Source organism: Pleurodeles waltl, chromosome 9 (genome assembly GCF_031143425.1).
Source record: "Pleurodeles waltl isolate 20211129_DDA chromosome 9, aPleWal1.hap1.20221129, whole genome shotgun sequence".
In the NCBI taxonomy this organism is placed as follows: domain Eukaryota; kingdom Metazoa; phylum Chordata; class Amphibia; order Caudata; family Salamandridae; genus Pleurodeles; species Pleurodeles waltl.
In genome coordinates this window covers 1,010,149,730-1,010,172,610 of record NC_090448.1, presented here as the reverse complement: position 1 = coordinate 1,010,172,610, position 22,881 = coordinate 1,010,149,730, and the positions used below count along the sequence as shown (strand labels likewise).

The following is a 22,881-nucleotide window of genomic DNA, read 5'->3' as shown; positions in this document are numbered from 1 at the left end:
CTTGACATGGCATTCAAAATCCCTTGCCAAGCCTTAAACTCCCCTTTTCTTGCATATAGGTCAACCCCTAAGGTAGGCACTAGGTAGCCCATAAAGCTGAGTGCAATATAAGTAAAAGGCAAGACATATACCCTTTAGTTTGACATGTTCTGGTAATGAAAAAAACTCCCAAAGTCGTTTTTCATTACTATGAGGGCTGCCCTCTCATAGGCAGCATTGGGAATTCCTTAAAATACTTTCAAGGTGTAATTCCTGATCAGAGAGGAGCAGCTGCAGCATGTTTGGTACCTTTACAATGGAATTGATAAATCCTCTTTACTGGTAAAGACAGATTTATTATTACTGTTTTAAAAATGACACTGCAGGAAACTGGCTCATTATATAGAGGTACACTGTGCAAAGAATCCAAGCAAACACCCGTGGAATTACAGAGGCACTAATGACACCCTATTTCCTCTTTTTTGTGGTAGTGTGGGTGAGCAGTTAGGCATATCAGAGGGTAGTTCTAAGAATGTAAGGCACACACGTAAGCAGTAAATGAGACACACACTCAATAAATAAATCCAACACCAGTTTATAAAAATAACACATACTTTTAGATAAATTTAGGTACCAAGATCACCGGAATCAGGTGAGTACTTTTCGACTAGGAATTTTTAGAGTTTTCAAAAGTTGCCACTTAGTGCAATTTTTGTAGCTGCAGTGTTAGTCTATGAGAGAGAAAACATACATGGCAAATAGGTACTTCACAGCAATTTACAGGACCAATTTTCTGGACTCAAGGTGAGTACAGGGCTGGGTCCTAGACCACACAAACAGGTCATGTCTGGTAGCAATGAGACGGCCGGGTGCAGTTGAGTGTTGGGTGTCTCATGTAGGTCACTGGGGATCGGTCTGGTCAGAAAGATGCTGTAGGGGTGGACTGAGAGTCAAGTCTGCATGAACCACTGAGGTGGGTTTAGTTCTTGCAATGCTCCTGGACGTATGGACACCAGTGGTCCTGTTCTCCTTTCTCCAGTATGGCCAGGTGCAGAGGTGGTTTGGACCTTGGGGTTTTTGTCACCGGTGACGATCGTTGGAGTGGGCCCACAGAAGCGGTCGTGGGCTGGGGGAACAGTCCGGCCAAACGAACAAGTGGGCTCGGGTCTCATGAGCCTAGGGACTCCAGTAGTCCTTCTCTCCTCTGTCCGTGGGCGTTTGGGTTCAGAGGTGCAGTGGACTATCAGGTCTCTGTCACCAGAGGCGGTCGCAGTGAAGACGCCATCAGGTCCACAGTTGGCAAACTCAAGGTGGGCATCATCTCTGGAGGGCCTGGGAACCACTTTGACACTATTGGCCCATTTCAACTCGGGCTAGGCGGCTCGAGTGTAGTGGTGCTGTCTGATGTTGGGTTTTGGTGGTCTGAATCGTCAAAGTTCTTTCTTTGGTTGCCTGCAGATGATGGGAAGCATCTCCTCTACTCCAAGGGAGTTCTTCTTGGAAATTTGCGAAGCACTGGCAGCTCTCCAGGTTTCTTGGATGCTTGCTCCACAAGAGTCAGATGCAGCTGGCAGGGTTGGCACCAAAGCCGTCGTGCTCCTTGGTTCTTGGGTCAGCAGGCTTGTTGTCAACTCATTCTTGTGTGTCCAGCAAAGAACTCAAGTCCTGCTATCAGAGGGTCCCCTAACTACTCAATTTATGGGTTGTTAGGGGAGTGAAGGGTAGTAGCTGATGGGCTCTTTACGTTGGGGTCACTACACCCCCTAGATGACCACTTCCTTTGAGCAGTGGACATCACCCTTTCCCAGAACTCCTAATTCCTCCATACACAAGATGACGGAATTCCTAAGGCTGGGTTCACTTCAGGGTGGTCACACCAGGGGTGTGTCGAGCCTGGCAGTGCAACATGCTTCCTGTATATCTAATTTTTTCACTTGTCCAGGTGCCAATTGGGCCCTGGAGCAGGGGGGGGCGTTGCATCTTTCTCTGAGGACAGCCAGATCTGCATACCAATGGCTGTGGGCTCCTTTGAAGCTTTATGACTTGGAATGTAGATTTGCAGTTCATTCAGTTGGGAGGGGTGTATAACACCCCTGCCAGAGCAGGATTTGTTTCTGGCCACCTCTAAGTTGCCCTTTGGGTGCATGTATTAATAAAGCCATCACTGGAATCAGTGAGGGTTTATTGATACGAGATTTTTGATACCAAACGTCACTATTTTTAGTGATGCCTTCATGTAGCTGGGGAACTCATTTTGACCTTTCACCAGCGCATGCATTTAGAATGGCTTCCCTATTCACATTTTATGTCTAAGAATCGACAAAGACATACTAGAGGCATATTTGCTCATGCATATTTGCCATCACCTGTAATATAACACGCCCTGCCTCAGGGTTGTAAGGCATGCTGTAGGGGTGACTTACAAATATTACTGGCAGTGTTCGGAGACATGGCACACAAGTGTGTGCCATGTTGTGTTTTAACTTTTTTGGAGCACCTTGTACGTAGCCTGCCGTGGCATTCAGCTTTATTTTGATGCTGGGTCACTTGGAGTGTCACAATTTATGCTGCAGCTCTTAGGGACCCTCATTAGTACCTGTGCCCTAGATAGCAAAGGTACAAAATACTAGGGACTTGTAGAGGTGCTAAAGGGCCTGGCCACTTGGGGATCAAGTGACCAGGGGCCAGATGTATGACCCTCAGTGTCTGTGACTCGCAATTTGAATTTTTTTGCGACTTACAAATTGCTAGTCGCAAACACTGATGTACAGCAGTGTCTGAGACACTGTTTGCAATTCTCAAATTAGTTGCCTCTCTGTATTCATTGAGATTCTGAATAGAGGAGCTCCTCCCTTCCACAGGGACTTGGGCTTGGTGACTGACTTTTAGTTCCCATGCAACCTAAACCTTCCTCCCACATCTGTACTGGGCCTTTAAGTTTGTGGAGGGAACCCCAAGACAGCCACCTCCATTTTGTGAGCCCAGCTTTTCCTTCACCATAATAAAGCCCAGTGAGCAAGAGTCCTGAAAGGTTGGTAAGAACACAGACCCTTTGTGTATTCTTGTTAATTGTGTAATTTTTTTAAAAAAAAAGCATTTTTACCAGTGCCTGTTTACATTAGGCTTCCTGTGCTTCTGCATCTTGGTGCTTTTTAACTGTTTTTTCCGTGCCTGTTTGAATTTTCCCTGCTAGTTTTTCACAAAGACTGCATAAAGCTAATCCCCTCTTTTTTTTCTTTTTACAAAAGGCTACATACACCTCAGTGGCTAACCAGAGTGGTTTTAGGAGACTGCTTATTCTGCTCAGTGACTTAAACTGTTTGAAAAGTGTATTCATCACTTGTTTTGGCCTTGAAAAAACGTCATAAATTTGAATGCTCGACAAGCAGTATTTCAGTAGTTTCAAATTTGTCCTGTTCCTGAAAAGTAGAATCTATTAGCTTGGAAGTGTGGATTGTGACTGTCTGTATCCAAGGAGATTCTCAATAGAAGAGAACCTCCCTCCTTTCTTACAGAGGGGCTTGGGCTGGGTGATTGGCTTTCTAGCTCCCAGGCAACCTGAGCCCTCCTGTCGCACTTGCACTGGGTCTTTAAGTTGGTGGAGGAACCCCAAGACAGCCCCCTCCATTTTGTGAGCCCAGCTTTCCCTGTGACATAATACAGCCCAGAGCAAGTGCCCTAGAAGGCTGGTAAGACCAGACTTTCTGTGTTTTCTGGTTATTTGTAAAAAAAAAAAAAAAAAAAAAAAAAAAAAGATGCTTTTTTATCCTACCGTGCTTGTTTACATTAGGTTCCCTGTGTTTCTGCTAACTTGGTGCTCTTAAACTGTTTTTTTTTTTTTTACCTGTGACTGTATGAATTTCCCCTCTCAGTTTTTCACAAAGACTGCAGAAAGCTACCCCCCTTTTTTTTAATTAAAGGCTACATACACCTCAGTGGCTAACCAGAATGTGGAGACTGCTTAATCTGCTCTGTGATTTAAAGTGCGTTTAGCAAGTTTATGCACCACTTGTTTTTACCTTGAAAAGCCATATATTTGAGTGCTCGACAGGCAGTGTTTCAGTGGTTTCAAATGTGTCCCTTACCTGAAAAGTATAATCGGCTAGCTTGAAAGTGTGGATTGTGCCTGTCTGTTTCCAAGGAGATTCTGAATATAGGAGCACCTTCCTCATCCCTTCCACAGGGGTTTGGGCTTAAGGTAAATTGGCCCTTATATAAGCTTCAATTGTTTTTTGCATTTGTTGTTGTGATTGGTTGCTGGAGCTAGTATTTCTTTTGGCTTAAGGGCTAGGGTTTGTGTTCTGATTGACTCTAGGGCTCGGGTTTCCTACTGGAGTAAGAGTCGAGCGTTAACGTTCTGATTGGTACTAGGCTAAGGTTCCTATTAGAAAAAGGGTTTAAGGTTACTGTTCTAATTGGCTGCCAGGGCTAGGGTTTTGATTGTTACTAGGGCAAGGGTTCCTATTGGACTGAGGGTTTAGGGTTACTGTTCTGATTGCCCATCAGGGCTAGCTTTTATTGGCACTAGGGGTAGGGCTCCTGTTAGATTGAGGATCTAGAGTTACGGTTTTGATAGGCTGTCAGGGCTAGGGTTCCGATTGGTTAATCAATCCAGATCTCCCATTGGCTCTTGAGTTTAGGGTTAGGAATCTGATTGGTTAGAGTTAGGGTTTCATTAGCCAATAGGGCTAATTAAGTCTAGGGTTCAGGGTGTAACAGCCTGGGCGTTGATGCTAAAGGTGGAGAGGACAAGGGCAGCTGCCTGTTTGGGACCTGGTCGGGCCTAGGGCCAGAGATGCTGCCCATTTCTCCATTTGGAAGCAACCATCTCAATCCCTCTATCTCCTCCAACATCCAAACACAATATCAGCTAAGACATCCAACTCATCCACCACAGACAAACCTCATACAGATTTCTAGACCTCTACAACCATTAAACACCACATTCCACACCTATACACATATCCACCAAGACTACAACATTAAGACACCTTCATTCTCACACCAAGCACAACTCTGTCCATTACCACTAACACATCTACACATCACCCACAGAAGACAGTCACTTTATACATAACTTTAATCTATCCAGACACACACTCCCTGTTCACACAAAACACCAGCACTATCCTCTACTTGCTCCTAACAGACCCCTTTTTATTATGACAAAACATATACTCAGCCTTCCATCACACCTTCCACCAACACACTCCTCCTCTTTTTACCATTTGCACACAACCATACAATCCTTGCACTCTATTCCACCACACATATTACCTCTACCAGTGATCAAATCTAACATCAACAATCATAACTCTTGTCCATCCCCTCTTACACACCTCATACAACCTTCCTCTGTACTACTCAGATACCACTCACCAGCAGTAACTTGCATACAAAACCTTCATAGAAAACCACTACATAAATATCAGCTCATCAAAATATAACAAACTTTCATAATACTTCCCATCACACCCACCCTTATGACTACACAGAAAATACAAATCCTGACCAAACATTACTCCACATGTCTCACTCTTCACAATCATCTACCAAATACACCCTAACACAGCAACATTCATTCACCCGCCTCTCATCCATTTCACAATTTAGAGCCTGAGATTATGATCCACATGCTCTTTCACCACCGCTAACCCTACTCCTTCCACCCTAAACAGACGCAAACAAAATAAACAACATGCCACTCTTAACAACTTCGCATCCGCCGTCTATTACACAACAAGGCTACTGTACAAAAAGAACAAAACTCACCATGTCACTCTCAGCCACTACGTTCACCACCAATATACACAGATCCCACAAATGCCTCCTAAGTCTGCTGGACGAGGAACACCACATAGAAAATCAACACTATTTTGTCCCTCATACAGTTATTATCACAACTAATAACATACCTGCTACAAGCTCAAAATATACTGCTCACCCTTCTCCAAAACAAAATAACACCACCACTAAAACACAAGTTCTAAACTGCCTACTCGTAAATGCTTGATCATTCTAAAAAAACAACTACCACATCTACAACTTGCTCACTGACGTATGAACCGACTTACTATTCATAACTGAATCATGGTTGGGAGATGGATTGGCCCCAGTGTTGCATGAAGCCGTTCCTCCAGGCTCTCAAACCTTCACACAAAACCGTATAGGCAAAAGACTAGGTGGACTAGCTATTATAGTCAAACAAGCAATAAATCACAGCATAACAGTCAACATTTCCGTACATGGTTATGAGGCCCCCCTCACCAGATGCAACCCTACGCCTACTTCCTCCTGTAACTTCCTTCTTCTTAACAGACCACCGCCTAACAATTCAACAGTGCCAGACACATTTCCAGACACATTTTCAAATCTTATAACATTATACTCCAACCAATGCATTCTTGCCCCATCCAAAAACTATCACCACTGGCCAAGACACCTTGAACCTACATCAGATTGTACACAATCCCACACACATCGTTGGACATATCCTAGATGTCATTTCTGCAAACCTAGAACTAGTTACCGTTCAAAGCATAACACCAGTCGTATGGTCAGACCACCCTTTGGTAATCTTCCAAATATAGACACCACAAATCAACACACCCAAGACCACCTAAGATACATCCACCTATCGACCATGGAACAAACTCAGTTTTGAAGACTTAAAAACACAACTAACAGCCAACACAGATCTAGAAACAATACATTTTGTTCAAAAACTACAGGAAGCTTCCAATATCCTAATACACTCACAAAACCTAAACAGGACAAAAGAAAAACATCTTGGAGAAATACAGAACTAAAAATGATAAAACAACAAATCAGAAGGCTGCAAGAAACCTGCCTCAAAAAAAACAACATTCAAGGCACATTTCAGCTATGTAAACTTAACAGAATATACAGATCGTGAATCAAAAAAGTTTGAAAAAAGGAACTACTCAGACAGAATTCAAAATGCTAAATCTGCAGATAAAGAATTTTATAAAATTCTCAGCGAATTTTGAAACATAAATGCATGGAAGGAACTGTTCGCATTACTCAAGAATTCACAAACTGGCAAATAATTACACAACCAAGGCAGACACACTGGACTCCTATTTAAAACAAAGGAAAATCACCAGCACCAACCCGTTTCCTTAAATCCCCTCCAAGAGCAAGCCATCTCTGCCTCTGCACTCCTTCAAACAAAAAAGTGAATTTATGGTTTGGTTCAAAGCAAGCATGCCTTCCGTCTGCCCCTTGACCCATGTCCAGCTTCAAGAACATTTTTTTATCTACCTCTGCTGCCACACAAGTAAGAATCATCATCAATAATTCTTTAACTACAGGAACCTTACCTGAAAACATTAAAAAGGCATACATATGCCCATTATTAAAGAAAACAAACCTGGATCCACATCCTCTACTATTACAGACCAATTACAAATGGACCTTTCCTGGGCAAACTGATAGAAAGAGCAGCATTCACCTAGATGTCAGAGTTCATTGAAGTTAACTCCAAACTGGATTCCGCCCAGGAAGAGGCACAGAATCTGCCTTCATCGCCATTTGGGATGATCTTAAAAACACAGTCGACTGCAATGGAGTTATTGCACTACTTCTCTTTTCAGCTGCCTTTGACACTGTTGACCATGACACCCGATTTCAAAGACTCCATGAAGCCGGCATAGAAGGGACTGCTCTCGATTGGATCACATCCTACCTTCAAAACTGAACAAATGTCATCTATTTTCCCCCTTTCTCATCCAAACCCTACTTCACAAAAGTAGGGGTCCCTCAAGGCTCAATCATCTCACCTATGTTTTTCAAAATCTACATGATGTCATTATTAGAATCAATGAATTTCAACTCACATGCTACAACTATGCAGATGATACGCAAATACTCCTTAAATTGGAATGCCCCAAAGACATTCGAAACTCATAAACGTTCAGTTGCCTCAGGGTCATTGATCAGTGGATGACTTGAAGCCATCTCAAATTGAATGCTTCCAAAACGGAAATACTTATGTGGCGACTGGAAAAATGTTGACCAATTCTGCGCCTGGCCTGACGATCTGGGACCACCTCCTCAAGTATCTAAGAAAGTTAAAAACCTTGGAATTATCATGGACTCCAAGTTAGCAATGAATGCCCAAGTGGACAAATTAACAAGATCAAGCTTCATCACCTTGACAACTCTGCGACACATGTTCCCTCACCTCGGATTTTCACACAAGGCACAGGGTACTATCTCTCTTGTACTATCTATACTGGATTACGCCGAGGGCCTCTGCCATGGATCATCTCTATCTACTATGAAAAAACGACAACGCATTTAAAACTCTGCTGCCAGACTTCCACTACACATAAAGCCACAAGTCCACATCTCCACTGCCTTGAGGGCTTTATATTGGTTACCGGTTGCCAGAAGATCCACCTCAAAGTTGCTGTGTATCACCCACAAAGCAATACCTGGAACAAGACCGCCTTTCTTCAGGAAAAAAATTGCAAAATACTTTAAACAAAGTGCTCAAGATTGAAACCCCGTCTTAAGCACCACCATAGAAGAAAAAGACAATAGGTGGTACATCCTTCTCTGTTCAAGCAGGCAGACTATGGAATGTATTACCCCCAAATATAAGATCCACGGATAACTATCTTATTTTCAGAAGACTACTCAAGAGATAGCACATTCCTTCATAACCACCATATCCAAACAGCAATGGACTGTATTGGTAAAAATGTATAATCTGATTATGTATATATCTAGATATGTGTTTCTTTAAGAAATATGTATAATTACTATTTTATAATAACAAAATATATACATTCCCCTTCAAGCCTGTTTAACAAATGTATATTTTACTCAAAGTTACATTTATATGTGTGTGTGTGTATGTATGTATATATGTATGTTCATATATAAGCATGTATATAAATTATGTGTGTGTATAAACCTATATTTGTATATATTATTCTATGCTAAACATGTTCATAGGTCATTCCATCGTCCCTAGATAAGTTGTTAGATTAGATACTTATGAATCTGTTTTCATTTTATGTATCACAATGAGCAAATGTTATCTTAACTATTTATCTGCAAGCATTTCGCTATTGAAGTATTGAGGAAAGCTAAAATAATGATAGAAATGTACACAATTGAAATAACTTCAAATATTGCAAATTTTGAAAGTGTGTTTATGCAATACAACTTTAACTCTCAAAATATTATATCCATTATTATATTCCTTGCACATATATTCCCTTACTATGTATTTACTCATCTATGTATTTATTACTCTAGTTCGAGTGTACAAGAGAAGAAAAAAAATGACTATCGTAAGCTTTACCCGGTCTCCCCATCACTCTATACCTCTATCAAGCTAGCCTCAATCCCCACTTTCTGACTCATCCCAAAGGCATTCTACTAATATAATCTCCAAAATGACCATACCTAAGCTCTTCCCTCCTCTACCGCTCCTGGCTCACCCCAGACCTCAGTTTACTACTGTGATCTCTCAAATAACCCTACTAAATTCTCCCTCATTTACCTAACTTTGACTCATCCAAATATCCTTCTACTACAGACTCTTCCCTCCTCCATCTCTTCTTTACTCATACCAAGCCTCATCCTTCTACCATAAACTCCCAATTAACACTTCTGGATTCTTCCCTCCTTTACCCCTCCAGTACTCTGCTCAGTCCAACTAACAAACTTGCATTTTGTGACCCATTGGCCTGTACTCACAGGGATGATGGCCTGCTGGGGTCAGCAGACCACCATGTCTGTGACTTCTTTTTAAATAAGGTAGTTGTGACTGCTTTTTAAATAATGCATTTCAACAGTCAAAATGTTTTCTCTTCATTTTCTTTTTTTTTTGTTTTTTGTTTTTGTTTTTTAGACTGGGCAATGGTCCATGTTGCCCTCCCCACCATTCACATAGTGGAAGGAGTCGTATGGGAAACCCTTCCTAAGTGTGAATAGGTTACCGCCCCCTTCAAGGAGCCAGTAAAGTATGAATGTTTTGCAACCCCATTCCCAGTCACAAAACATTAGTGTGACTCAGTATTAGGAAGGGACGCTCTTTACATGCCCCTTCCCAAAAGCGACTCACAATTCCTATTTTGCGAGTCAGTAATAGATACCGACTTACAAAATAGGGTTGGTACTTAGGGAAATGCATTTTACTGGTCGCAAATGGCCTGATGCGCCATTTGCGACCTGTAAAATGCATTGTACATCTGGCCCCAGGTGTCTTACTCTGGGAAGAAACACCAGCACTGTGGTCCTGGTTAGCAGAACCCAAGGGCACTTCAGTCAAAGTGACATCAAAACCCAGGCAAAAAGTGTGGGGTGTGGTACTGCAACAAGAACCCTTCTTTGTACAGCCACTTTAAGAAAGTGGACATTTCTCTGTCCTCGCTGCCCTGTGTGCCCACAGCCTTCCTCCAATACAGGTCTGGCCTGGGCTAGATGACAGCTACACTTGTGCATTCCCTTCGGACATGCACAGCATACTCAACTTCATCTACATTCACCTGCATACTGATGGATCTTCCTGGGTAGGAGGTTGGGAAGGGCTCCCACATACATTTCAAAGGGTAGGGGCCTGAAGCACACAAAGGGGTTGGTTACCCCCCACTGATAGTCTGGAGCCGGGCGTGGGCTGAAAGAGAGACCAGTCCCTTCAGAGAAACTTTTTGAGGTCACCCCCCACATCAAAGGCACTTTTTGGTATAAGTACTGGGTCTCTGGTGCCCCAACCCCAAAATCAGTACTCTCCAGACCTGGAAGGATCTACACTGGAGTAAAGGTTGCTGTGCAGGACGATCACCACCTTGCTGTGCCTGACAGTTTCAATTAACTGCTGCCCTGCTTTACTGAGCTGCCTGCTGACCTCTGCCATGCAGACCAAGAACAACCACTGCTTTCTGGGTGACTCCAAGGGCTTGTTAGCTTGTTCTTTGTGAGGTCCCAGGGACATTAAAGACCTCGCCTCCTTCATCTTGTTTCACCCTGCTGAGAGACGGCCTATGGAGTAAGCACTGTTTTTCCGTAGCATGTTGGGACGCCTCACACTGTCACCCAGTGTGCCCAGCAGACACCCATAACTCTGCAGATCATCGGAGTTAGGGAGTCATTTTCCCTCATCGGAATGTGTGGACCAACCTCAGGCCATCATCCAGCCTGGGCAGCAGGTGTCCCTGACTCTACAGACCGACGGAGACGACTTTTCCTAGGCTGTCTGCTCTCCCCGAGCACCGTGTAGCTTCCCCACCGCACTCATCACCCGGAGAGAAGTCCCGAGCAATACTCCCTCCCGCCCAGTACACCATCACCATTCCAGCTGGCATGGGGAGTCTGGGACATGATCATCTACAGAAAGGAGTCATTGCTAACTTACTTTTGCCCCCCTCAGCCCGAGGTGCATCTGCCTCTGCCACGCTGAGATTCCTCAAAGCTGCAGTCCTGGCTGCTGTACGGAGAAGAGTGCAGCCGGAGTAATTACGGTACTCCCTCTAAGAGAAGCGCATTCACATTGCAGGGCTCTTCACATCGTGTTGAGTCACATATTTTGCTAAAAGCACTGGTTTAATAACTTTAAAAAGTGAATATCTCCAAACTTACCAATTGGATTTTTTGTCATTTTGGTCTTGATCTACACAGATAAATAATCTTTATTTTCCATAGACCTCTGTGGAGTCTTTTTGTTGTGTCTTCATTGTGATTGCTGTGTGTGTGTGTGTATTGTATGAATACTTTACACATTGCCTCTTCAGCCTGGCTGCTCTGTGCCAAGCTACCAGAGGGTGAGCCCAGGGTAATTTAGGTTATATATCTGACTTACCCTGACTAGGATTGTAGTCACTATTGGACAAGGTACATACCTCTGCCGCCTTGAGACCGAGGTTCTAACAATTATCTTCATCCACTTAATTCCTGCTATCTCACTTTGTTTTAATTTATACCATACAGCTCTCAAGCCAGAGTTTTTCCTTTCATTTTGTCTCCACACGCATTCTTTGTCAATAAGGTGTAAACACTTCCTGATCCAGCCAGCATCGTTAACATTGTATCTCCCACCTCCATATTGCAATGTAGTGTTTCTAGCTATTCTCTCTTTGGTTTGCATTTCAATGTCTTGCCATCTTCCGCTTCCTCTGTGCCTCCTGCTTATTTATTGAAAGTACAATCTCTTGAATGTTTTTGCATGTGTCACTCACTTTTTTCACTCCTTGCATCTTCCTTTTTTGTTTTGCAATCATTCACAATGCCGCCTCACAGTCTCTCTACGTCACATTCCTGGCTCTGCACATTGTAGGAGGCAGGCCTGGTGTGTGGTGGGTAACTAGGGTAATTACACCTCTGGGTGTAGTGTAGGCAGTATCTAGAAGCCAGGCTCTCTAGAGGTAGCTGTGGATGAGCAGCCAAGGATTATCTAGGAGACATGCAAAGCTCATGCAATACCACTGTAGTCACACAGCACTTACACACATGAAAGAAAACACTCAGTGTTAGAAAAATAAAGGTACTTTATTTTAGTGACACAATACCAAAACATACTAGAGAGAAAACCCTCCAATAGGAGGTAAGCAACACACCAAATATATACACTAGTTATCAGCAATAGGCATAGAAAGTGATAGAAAACTGTGCAAATAAAGTTCAACAATAGTGACCAAACCATATACTGAAAAAAAGGAATGCAAACACAGGACCCTCACCTAGGTAAGTGGAATGTGTAGAGGGGAGCTGGGGGGGTACTAGGAAACCCCAAAAGTACCACAGTGCCCCTTAGCGACCAGAAAGAAAGGAGTAACTTGATTTTCTCTCCAAACCACCCGAAAGGAAGAAAATGCAACACTCAGACAAGACTGCAGGAAACCAACTGTGGATTCCTGAAGAGGAAGACCTGTGGAAGAAGGGGACCAAGTCCAGAGGTCACACAAGAGTCCAGGAGGAGTAGGAGCTACTACCCACCCAGCTGTGGATGCAGGAGTTGGTTGACGGTGAGGTGAAGAAGGTCAGCACTGCAGCCCTAGAGTAGGTGAAGAATTGCTGAGGGATGCAGACGACGTCTCACGCTGGAAGAAGAATTGCAGTCGGGGTTGGTGTAGGAATTGCACCAACAAGCCTTGGCAAAGGCAAATGTTGCGGTTGGCGAAAGTGGAGCTGCTGAGGAGCAGCACGGCCCAGAAGCGGGAGTCAGAAGGGACCCTCAGCGACACAGAGAGCCCACTGGAGCAGAGGCAGCACCCACATGATGTGGACACAGGAGTGGCAGAAGAGCCCACGCAGCACAACTGGAGAAGGCTCCCATGCTGCAGGAGTACCACGCATAGGGCTGTGTGTCTCAGGAAGGAGTGCTGGGGGCTGGAGCTACATTTAGCTTGAAGATCCCTTGGAGGAAATGCAAACAAGCCTTGGCAGCTTCAAGAGAACTGGTGCACGGGGTACTGTTCTGCATGGGAAGGCAAGGGCTTACCTTGTCCCAAAGTTACTCCAAAGTTGGACAGCTAGCAGAGAGGATCATGAGGACTACTCTGGACCACCATCTGTGATGCAGGATCCATGCAGCTCAGAATAAGAGGCGATCCACAAACCCAGTCGTTGTTGCAGTAAGTGCCTGTGGATGCAGGGTAGTGACCCCTTCACTCCAAGGGAGATTCCTTCTTCCTTCTCATGCAGACTGAAGGCTTGCCACCCTCAGAGGATGCACAGCAGAGGAAATGTTGCAGAAGCTGGAAGGAGCCGTGGAAGCTGTTGCAAGAAGTGTCTTCCTGGTGGATGTAGATTGTCGGTTCCTGGAGGGTCCAGTTGCGGTTCCAGTGGCTAGAAGTCAAAGTAAGGTTGCAGAGGAGTTGCTGGAACTACTTTCCATCCCTAAAAAAGTGTGTAAATTGACGTACAGATTGTATTGGCCGAGAGGCGTATTGCGATCCGGTAGGCAAACCCGATCCTCCCACGCATGACAAATGGCTGTCTGATCTCCTTGAATGGGCGATTGCTGAGGAATGTTGCCTCCGTAAGATATGTCCGAATGAGCATTCTGAGCAGGATTTGGAGGACTGGTGTGGTATGATTGAGGGACTGCAAGGAGAGGCCAAAGTAGAAGATGGGGGCACCTCGGCAGACGAATCCCAATGGCTGAGTGGTGGGGAAGACTTGCCCATGAGACAGTAAATCAGCAGCTGCGGACACGAGCCTATGAGGGTGGTTGGTACATGCCTTCTCCCTCTCACTCTCTCCCCCTTCTGGGACTTCCCTCTTCTCCTCGCTAGATTTAGCTGTATAACCACCTGCTGGGTGTCTGCTGTCCCCTCTAAGGACCTGCACCACCGAATACTGTTGTCTAGTCCGCTAGAGCGCAATAGCTATTCTCTCTCCATGCTTAAACCTGGTAACATGCATTGCAGTATCACTGTTTAGTTGTTATAGTTTAATGTTCCATACACTGTGATTGGTATTGATGCCTTACTTACCTCTGCTACATTTGACTATTTCACACTCAGTGATGGACTATCATGCAGTTACTTCTGTATAGTTCGAACATACCCCCACTGTACTATAGCACATTGTAAGAAAGTACAGTATGAAGCATTGGCATGGAATAGATACTATATTTGGAAGAGCCAGACGAGATGTATTGTTAATGAAGCGCTACTGCTGTATGGTGCGATTATGTATATGTTGTTCTTCCCTTGCATAAATAAAACTGGAAAAAAAAGGTTGCAGAGGAGCCCTGCTGGAATCTTGCAAGCCGAATCTGAGGACCAACCCCAGAGAGAGACCCTAAATAGCCCTGAAAGAGGGATTGGTCACCTAACCAGGTGACCACCTATCAGAAAGGGGCTCTGATGTCACCTGCCTGGCCTGGCCACTCAGATGCTCCCAGAGGTCCCTGCCAACCTTGGATTCAAGATGGCAGAACCAAGGGAGCCTCTAGAGAGCTCTGGACACCACCCCTGTTCTGGTGATAGACAGGGGAGTGGTCATTCCCCTTTCCATTGTCCAGTTTTATGCCAGAGCAGGGACTGGAGGTCTCTGAACCGGCGTAGACTGGTTAGGCACAGATAGCACCAAATGTGCCCTTCAAAGCATACCAGTGTCTTGGATAGGGTGTTACCCCCTCTCCAAAGGAAGTCCTTTGATCTGCCTTCCTGGGCTTGAGCTGTTCAAGCAGCAGGAGGACAGGAACCTGTCTGAGGGTTGGCAGCAGCTTGGGCTGCCTGGAAAACCCTGGAAGGCTGGTAGGAGCAATGCCGGGGGTCCTCTACGGAGCCCCCAGAGTGCATGGAATCATACTTCCAATACTGGCAACGGTATTGGGGTATGATTCCGACATGTTTGAATCCAAACATGCCTAGGTTCAGAGTTATCATTATGTAGCTGGACATAGGTAGTGACCTATGTTAGATATAAAATGGTGTCCCTGCACTCACGAAGTCCATGAAAATGGCACTGGAGTTTGTGGGGGCACCTCTGCTAGAGCAGGGGTGACCTCACACACAGGTACTTGCACCCTGCCCTCTGGGCTCGGAGGGCCTGCCATAGGGGTGACTTATAGTGACTTGGTGGAGTGACCTATGGTGAAAAAGGGTGCATGCAGGCTGCAGTGGCAGGCCTGCAGAACACTTTGCATGAGCTCTCTATGGGTGGCATAATACAGCCTATTACCCATAATACATACTGCAGCCCATGGGGACCATGTACCATATACTAGGGACTTACATGGGGACACCAGTATGCCAATTGTGGGGTGAAAATGGTACAAGTTACCAAGTTAGAAGGGAGAGAGCCTAATCACTGGGGTCCTGGTTAGCAGGATCCCAGTGAACACAGTCAAATACACTAACAAGAGGCAGAAAATGGGGGTAACCATGGCAAGAAAGAGGGTACTTTCCTACACACACCATACTGAATCTTACATGTCCTGGCAAACCACATTGGTAGTACTTTATAAGTCTCTGGTTGTTCTCTTTACTCTTACCAGATTTATCTTCTTTCGTAACTTCTACTTCTTTTATTGTGGTTCCTTCTTTCACCATCTCAATTGCTTTTGCTTAATTGTTGTGTGTTCAATCCCTTTTGCAAGACTAAAAGGATGGATCTTTTGTTAGTAACATTTTATTTATTATCTTATTGTTCATGCATCTGACTGTCTGGTCTCTTAGGCCATGTAGTTATGCTATTGTTGTTCCCTCCTTGTGCAAAAAATGTGTCATTTGAATACCATGTTCACTTAAGAGTAAATTGTTTTTCCAATATTTGTGGAGACATGTCATAAGTGTGGTTAGGCTGCCCATCCTTTACAGCCAGAGAAATGTCCGGAAGGTCCACATAATACCTTCTAACTTACTAACTCAAATGATGTAGTAGTATCACTTATTTTCTTATTCGACCATAACTATCTCTAGTATTTAAAATGTTGACTACAATTATTTTCCATTGTTTCCAACGAATAACTGGTTCCCTGGAGTAGGAAGAAACATAATGGGGGGTTTCGTAGTTTGTTCAGAAATGCCTGTAAATTAATATAAAATAACAACCTAATGCAATTATCTAAGATAATTATCCAACATAATAAACTAAAAAAACTACGTAAAGGAAAATAATTATCACTGTTGCTAGTCCATTAGTTTTCATATTGAGCTTGCCAGAAATACACCCAAAGGCATTTTGAAGTTGTCAAAGCAGTTACAGATCTTAGCCCAAAATTGTCCTAAAAACTTGTGAACCAAGTAGAAAATCCGAAGAATTCTTAGTCTTGGACCATGGTCAACAATATTGAAGCTTTCCTTAACACGATGCCCACCAATCCTTTCAGTTCCGTCAGTAGGTTATCAGCTAACAACTGATATATGTTCAGGGCCATCTCTGTGCAGACAATGAAACATTATCTACAAACCAGTCACATTCTTGACACCCTGCATGCCTACTTGTCTTAAAAATTGCAGAATGTTGTAATATCTCACTGGGCCAGCCTCATCATTGTTGCGTACATCAGGGGGTTTCTTCAAGGTGCTTTGAAAATTGGTCAGGTATTCTACTACTGTGAAAAAACATTTGATGATCTGAGAGCCTCAACAATATCCTTTTTCAGGTCCTTTCTCAGGACTCCTATTGCTTACCGAAATCCTCAAAAGCTGTCTCAACATGCAAATAAAACAATGCATAAATGGACAACAATCTGCTTGATAAGTAGCAATCTGGGTTCAGGGGATGATCGGAGTAGGGAGACAACCATTTTAGAAATTGCTAATGGCACACTGTGCATCATGGAAAATGGAGACTCGTGCTTTATTCACTTTCTGGACTGTTCGACTGCTTTTGTCACTGTCAACCATTGGGGAGGAGTGCGGAGGACAGTTTTTGAATGATTGAAATCTTACCCAGAAAACAAAGTGAGCCATGGACTGTCACCCTGTTGCTCGTAGCTTCCCTCATGGGTCTGTGTTGGCTCACACCTTATTCAAACTCTACCTTAAATCACTGGACGCCCTCATAAATGTTTCTGGCTTATCATACTTTAAGGAAATGCCTCCTTGGCATGGTTACCCCCTGACTTTTTGCCTTTGCTGATGCTATGTTTTGAATTGAAAGTGTGCTGAGGCCTGCTAACCAGGCCCCAGCACCAGTGTTCTTTCCCTAACCTGTACTTTTGTTTACACAATTGGCACACCCTGGCATCCAGGTAAGTCCCTTGTAACTGGTACCCCTGGTACCAAGGGCCCTGATGCCAGGGAAGGTCTCTAAGGGCTGCAGCATATCTTATGCCACCCTGGAGACCCCTCACTCAGCACAGACACACTGCTTGCCAGCTTATGTGTGCTGGTGAGGACAAAACGAGTAAGCTGACATGGCACCCCCCTCTGGGTGCCATGCCAACCTCAAACTGCCTATGCAGTATAGATAAGTCACCCCTCTAGCAGGCCTTACAGCCCTAAGGCAGGGTGCACTATACCATGGGTGAGGGCACCAGTGCATGAGCACTGTGCCCCTACAGTGTCTAAGCCAAACCTTAGACATTGTAAGTGCAGGGTAGCCATAAGAGTATATGGTCTGGGAGTCTGTCAAACACAAACTCCACAGCACCATAATGGCTACACTGAAAACTGGGAAGTTTGGTATCAAACTTCTCAGCACAATAAATGCACACTGATGCTAGTGTACATTTTATTGTGAAATACACCCCAGAGGGCACCGTAGAGGTGCCCCCTGAAACCTTAACCTACTACCTGTGTAGGCTGACTGGTTTTAGCAGCCTGCCACACTCGAGACATGTTGCTGACCACATGGGGAGAGTGCCTTTGTCACTCTGTGGCTAGTAACAAAGCCTGCACTGGGTGGAGATGCTATCACCTCCCCTAGGCAGGAGCTGTAACACCTGGCAGTGAGCCTCAAAGGCTCACCACCTTTGTTCCAGCACCACAGGGCATTCCAGCTAGTGGAGTTGCCCGCCCCCTCCGGCCACGGCCCCACTTTTGGCGGCAAGGCCGGAGGAGATAATGAGAAAAACAAGGAGGAGTCACTGACCAGTCAGGACAGCCCCTAAGGCAACCTGAGCTGAAGTGACTCTGACTTTTAGGAATCCTCCATCTTGCAGATGGAGGATCCCCCCAATAGGGATAGGAATGTGACCCCCTCCCCTTGGGAGGAGGCACAAGGAGGGTGTAGCCACCCTCAGGGCTAGTAGCCATTGGCTACTGCCCTCCCTGACCTAAACACACCCCTAAATTCTGTTTTTAGGGGCTCCCCTGAACCTAGGAACTCAGATTCCTGCAACCTAAGAAGAAGAGGACTGCTGAGCTGAAAAACCCTGCAGAGAAGACGGAGACACCAACTGCTTTGGCCCCAGCCCTACCGGCCTGTCTCCCCCCTTCAAAAGAAAACTGCTCCAGCGACGCTTTCCCCAGGACCAGCGACCTCTGAAGCCTCAGAGGACTGCCCTGCTCTAGAAGGACCATGAAACTCCCGAGAACAGCAGCCCTGTTCACCCAAGCCTGCAACTTTGTTTCCAAAGGAGCAACTTAAAGACAACAGCGTTTCCCGCCAGAAGCGTGAGACTTGCAACTCTGCACCCGGCGACCCCGACTTGACTGGTGGAGAAACAACACTTCAGGGAGGACCCCCCGGCGACTCTGAGACTGTGAGTAACCAAAGTTGTCCCCCCTGAGCCCCCACAGCGACGCCTGCAGAGGGAATCCCGAGGCTCCCCCTGACCGCGACTGCCTGACTCTCAGATCCCGACGCCTGGAAAAGACCCTGCACCCGCAGCCCCCAGGACCTGAAGGATCGGAACTCCAGTGCAGGAGTGACCCCCAGGAGGCCCTCTCCCTTGCCCAGGTGGTGGCTACCCCGAGGAGCCCCCCCCTTGTCTGCCTGCATCGCTGAAGAGACCCCTTGGTCTCCCATTGATTCCTATTACTAACCCGACGCTTGTTTGCACACTGCACCCGGCTGCCCCCACGCTGCTGAGGGTGTACTTTCTGTGTGGACTTGTGTCCCCCCAGGTGCCCTACAAAACTCCCCTGGTCTGCCCTCCAAAGACGCGGGTACTTACATGCTGGCAGACTGGAACCGGGGCACCCCCTTCTCCATTGAAGCCTATGCGTTTTGGGCACCACTTTGAACTCTGCACCTGACCGGCCCTGAGCTGCTGGTGTGGTAACTTTGGGGTTGCTCTGAACCCCCAACGGTGGGCTACCTTGGACCCAAATCTGAACCCCGTAGGTGGTTTACTTACCTGCAAGAACTAACAATTACTTACCTCCCCTAGGAACTGTGAAAATTGCACTGTCTAGTTTTAAAATAGCTATATGTGTTTTATTTGAAAAGTATATATGCTATTGTGATTATTCAAAGTTCCTACAATACCTTTCATGCAAAGTATTACATGCAGAATTTGAACCTGTGGTTCTTAAAATAAACTAAGAAAATATATTTTTCTATACAAAAACCTATTGGCCTGGAATTGTCTCTGAGTGTGTGTTCCTCATTTATTGCCTGTGTGTATGTACAACAAATGCTTAACACTACTCCTTTGATAAGCCTACTGCTCGACCACACTACCACAAAATAGAGCATTAGTATTATCTCTTTTTGCCACTATCTTACCTCTATGGGGAACCCTTGGACTCTGTGCATACTATTCCTTACTTTGAAATAGTGCATACAGAGCCAACTTCCTACACATACCATCAATTTTTCAGACAACACCAAGCTTTACTTGAAAATTTTGCCCTGTGGTGTAGTTTTTCCATTTGGCTTCAACTATTTACTAAATTCAGTCCTGGCTGACAAGAAATCATCTCAAGTTTAATTCACATAAGACAAAGTTTCTCCTGTTTTCCTCAGTCATCCTTTTTGCCAATACAGGATTGCCTATGTTCCATTAATATGCATGACTGATCTCCTTTGAATATTGAGAATGCCATATCTCTGTTTCACATTGGGTAATAGGCTGAATTTGATTTACCACATCGATATAGCTGTTAAAAGGCAAATTACACCTTAGACTAATTCGAGGACTTAATCACCTGCTTCTTGAGCAACATCTTAAAGGAGTCATTCAAACGATGATCCTTTCTAGACTCAACAATGGTAACCCAAATAGCCCCTATCAAACGATCATTGAAGGCTACTGCTTGCTTGCTTGGCACCAGGAACTGCACTTTGATGGCAACACCCTGTCCTGTCCTCTACGCTTGCCTCCTATCGGAGGGAGGTGCTCTACCAAGTTGCCTGCATAGTTCTCAAAATTATTCGCACTGACCAGTTGCTTTACTTAGCCAGAACACTGAAGTTCTGTAGTGGCACTTGTCAAATCTGGAGCATTGTCTCACTACTGCGAGGCATGAAAGAGGTTTGACGCAATTACCATTATTCTTATTTATCCCCTCTCTGATCGATTGCCCAGGGCTATGATCTCTCGATCCTTTTCACCAGAACATCTTGCTAAATGGTCTGACTGTTTATAATGCACTATGAGTGTTAATGTGTGTTCTCAACTGCATAGTTTGGTTTCCATTGTTGTTAACTTCTTTTACTTTAGTATCTCCATAGACTATAGCATTCTATTCCCCCCTTTTCCGTATGGCCTAAGAACTAATGTTCCCAAGCGTATGTTTTCACTCTCTGCTCCTTGGATATATCTTCTTTCTGTGGGCATCTAGACCATATCTAGCTCAACAGTATAATTAGTTATTATCCTTTTTTCTACAGTTCTCTTCATTTTCATCTGTTTGGTTGATATTTGTGCACTTTTTTGCATTTATTTGTAAAATACGCTGACAGTTTACGGCCTGGTACATGATATATAAAAATCTCAATTAGTAAATAAATATTTAAAGAGGCATTAAAGATAGTAGTGCATAACATTAGCCTCTATGTCTTTAATGAATCCAATCTGTAACAAAAGCCACTTTGTCTCTCATTCTTGAGTCAATCTCTAATCTCAAACTGATTTACCTTACGTAGCCTATACTCTTTGGTATTCTGATGGCTTCCTCAAACCATTTGTCTTAAAACTCCTAATCCTTATTCTCATCGCCCAGTCTGACTGTGGGTAGTTGAGGGAGCCAAACAGTGGCAGAGAAAAAAGTTGGCTAAAACATTGTGGGGGTCATTCTGACTCCCGCCGGCCGCGGTAACCGCAGGGCCGGCGGGAGCCGCCAGAATACCGCTGCGCGGTCAGAAGACCGCTGCAGTTATTCTGAGTTTCCCGCTGGGTTGGCGGGCGACCGCCAAAAGGCCGCCCGCCAGCCCAGCGGGAAACCCCCTTCCATGAGGATGCCGGCTCCGAATGGAGCCGGCGGAGTGGAAGGGGTGCGACGGGTGCAGTTGCACCCGTCGCGATTTTCAGTGTCTGCTTGGCAGACACTGAAAATCTTGGTGGGGCCCTGTTAGGGGGCCCCTGCAGTGCCCATGCCATTGGCATGGGCACTGCAGGGGCCCCCAGGGGCCCCACGACACCCCTTACTGCCATCCTGTTCCTGGCGGCCAAAACCGCCAGGAACAGGATGGCGGTAAGGGGGTCGGAATCCCCATGGCGGTGCAGCAAGCTGCGCTGCCGTGGAGGATTCCCCAGGGCAGCGGGAAACCGGCGGTACACTGCCGGTTTCCCGTATCTGACCGCGGCTGTACCGCTGCGGTCAGAATACCCATGGGAGCACCGCCAGCCTGTTGGCGGTGCTCCCGCGGTCGTTGGCCCGCCAGGGTCAGAATGACCCCCTGTATTTTTTTAGATGTTGGTGCTGGTTAGTGCTTGCGGAGTTAATAAAATAGCACTGAGCCGTTGTAAAATAACATGTGTTCCAAGTTGAGGTGAATCGGAAAAGACATGAGGAAAGATAGAATGCAAATATTTTAACCATTACGACTATAATAAGAGGGGTAAGATTTGATGTGTGTTCTTAGAATCTGCTTTGTTGTGCACTGTTGCAGAGGCAAAAAGAATCTGCCTTGTTAGACAACATGCTTGGCTGCAATGCTGCCTTGTAGAGATCCCCTTTTTTTAACAATGTTTTTTTTTTTTTAGGTGCTGCCCTACTGGGGAAACCCACATGATAGAAAAGTGATTAGGAAATTCTGGAGTCAGGTAAGTTAATTTATTGCAACGTTTGTTTATCACACAAAGATTTTTACTGTTTCTCCTGCTTGAGCGATCTCCCTCATGTTGACTGCTCCTTTGGCTTTCATGCTGTTGATGTGCAGTTCAACAGAATGCAAAAGCCAAAGGAACGGATTTGCAGGCCTCGAAAATTAAGGTAGTATATACTCAAGTGACACGGTATCAGTACTAGTTTCTAATGAGACTTTGTCTGGAATCCCTGCTTGGGATATACTCAAAATCTTATCACAAATAAGGAGCAACCCGGTAGTGATAAGGATGTAGGTAATAAATCAGTTGTA

The 22,881-nt window shown here is 45.0% G+C and overlaps 1 protein-coding gene across 1 annotated transcript in view; it reads left to right on the top strand.

Annotated features, from left to right (window-relative positions):
* Window positions 1-22,881, top strand: part of INO80 (INO80 complex ATPase subunit) — a 626,594-nt gene that overhangs the window by 240,602 nt on the left and 363,111 nt on the right. The window contains exon 15 of the mRNA XM_069208609.1: window positions 22,508-22,567. Coding sequence (XP_069064710.1) covers window positions 22,508-22,567 — 60 coding nt within the window. The remainder of the gene's footprint in view (window positions 1-22,507; window positions 22,568-22,881) is intronic.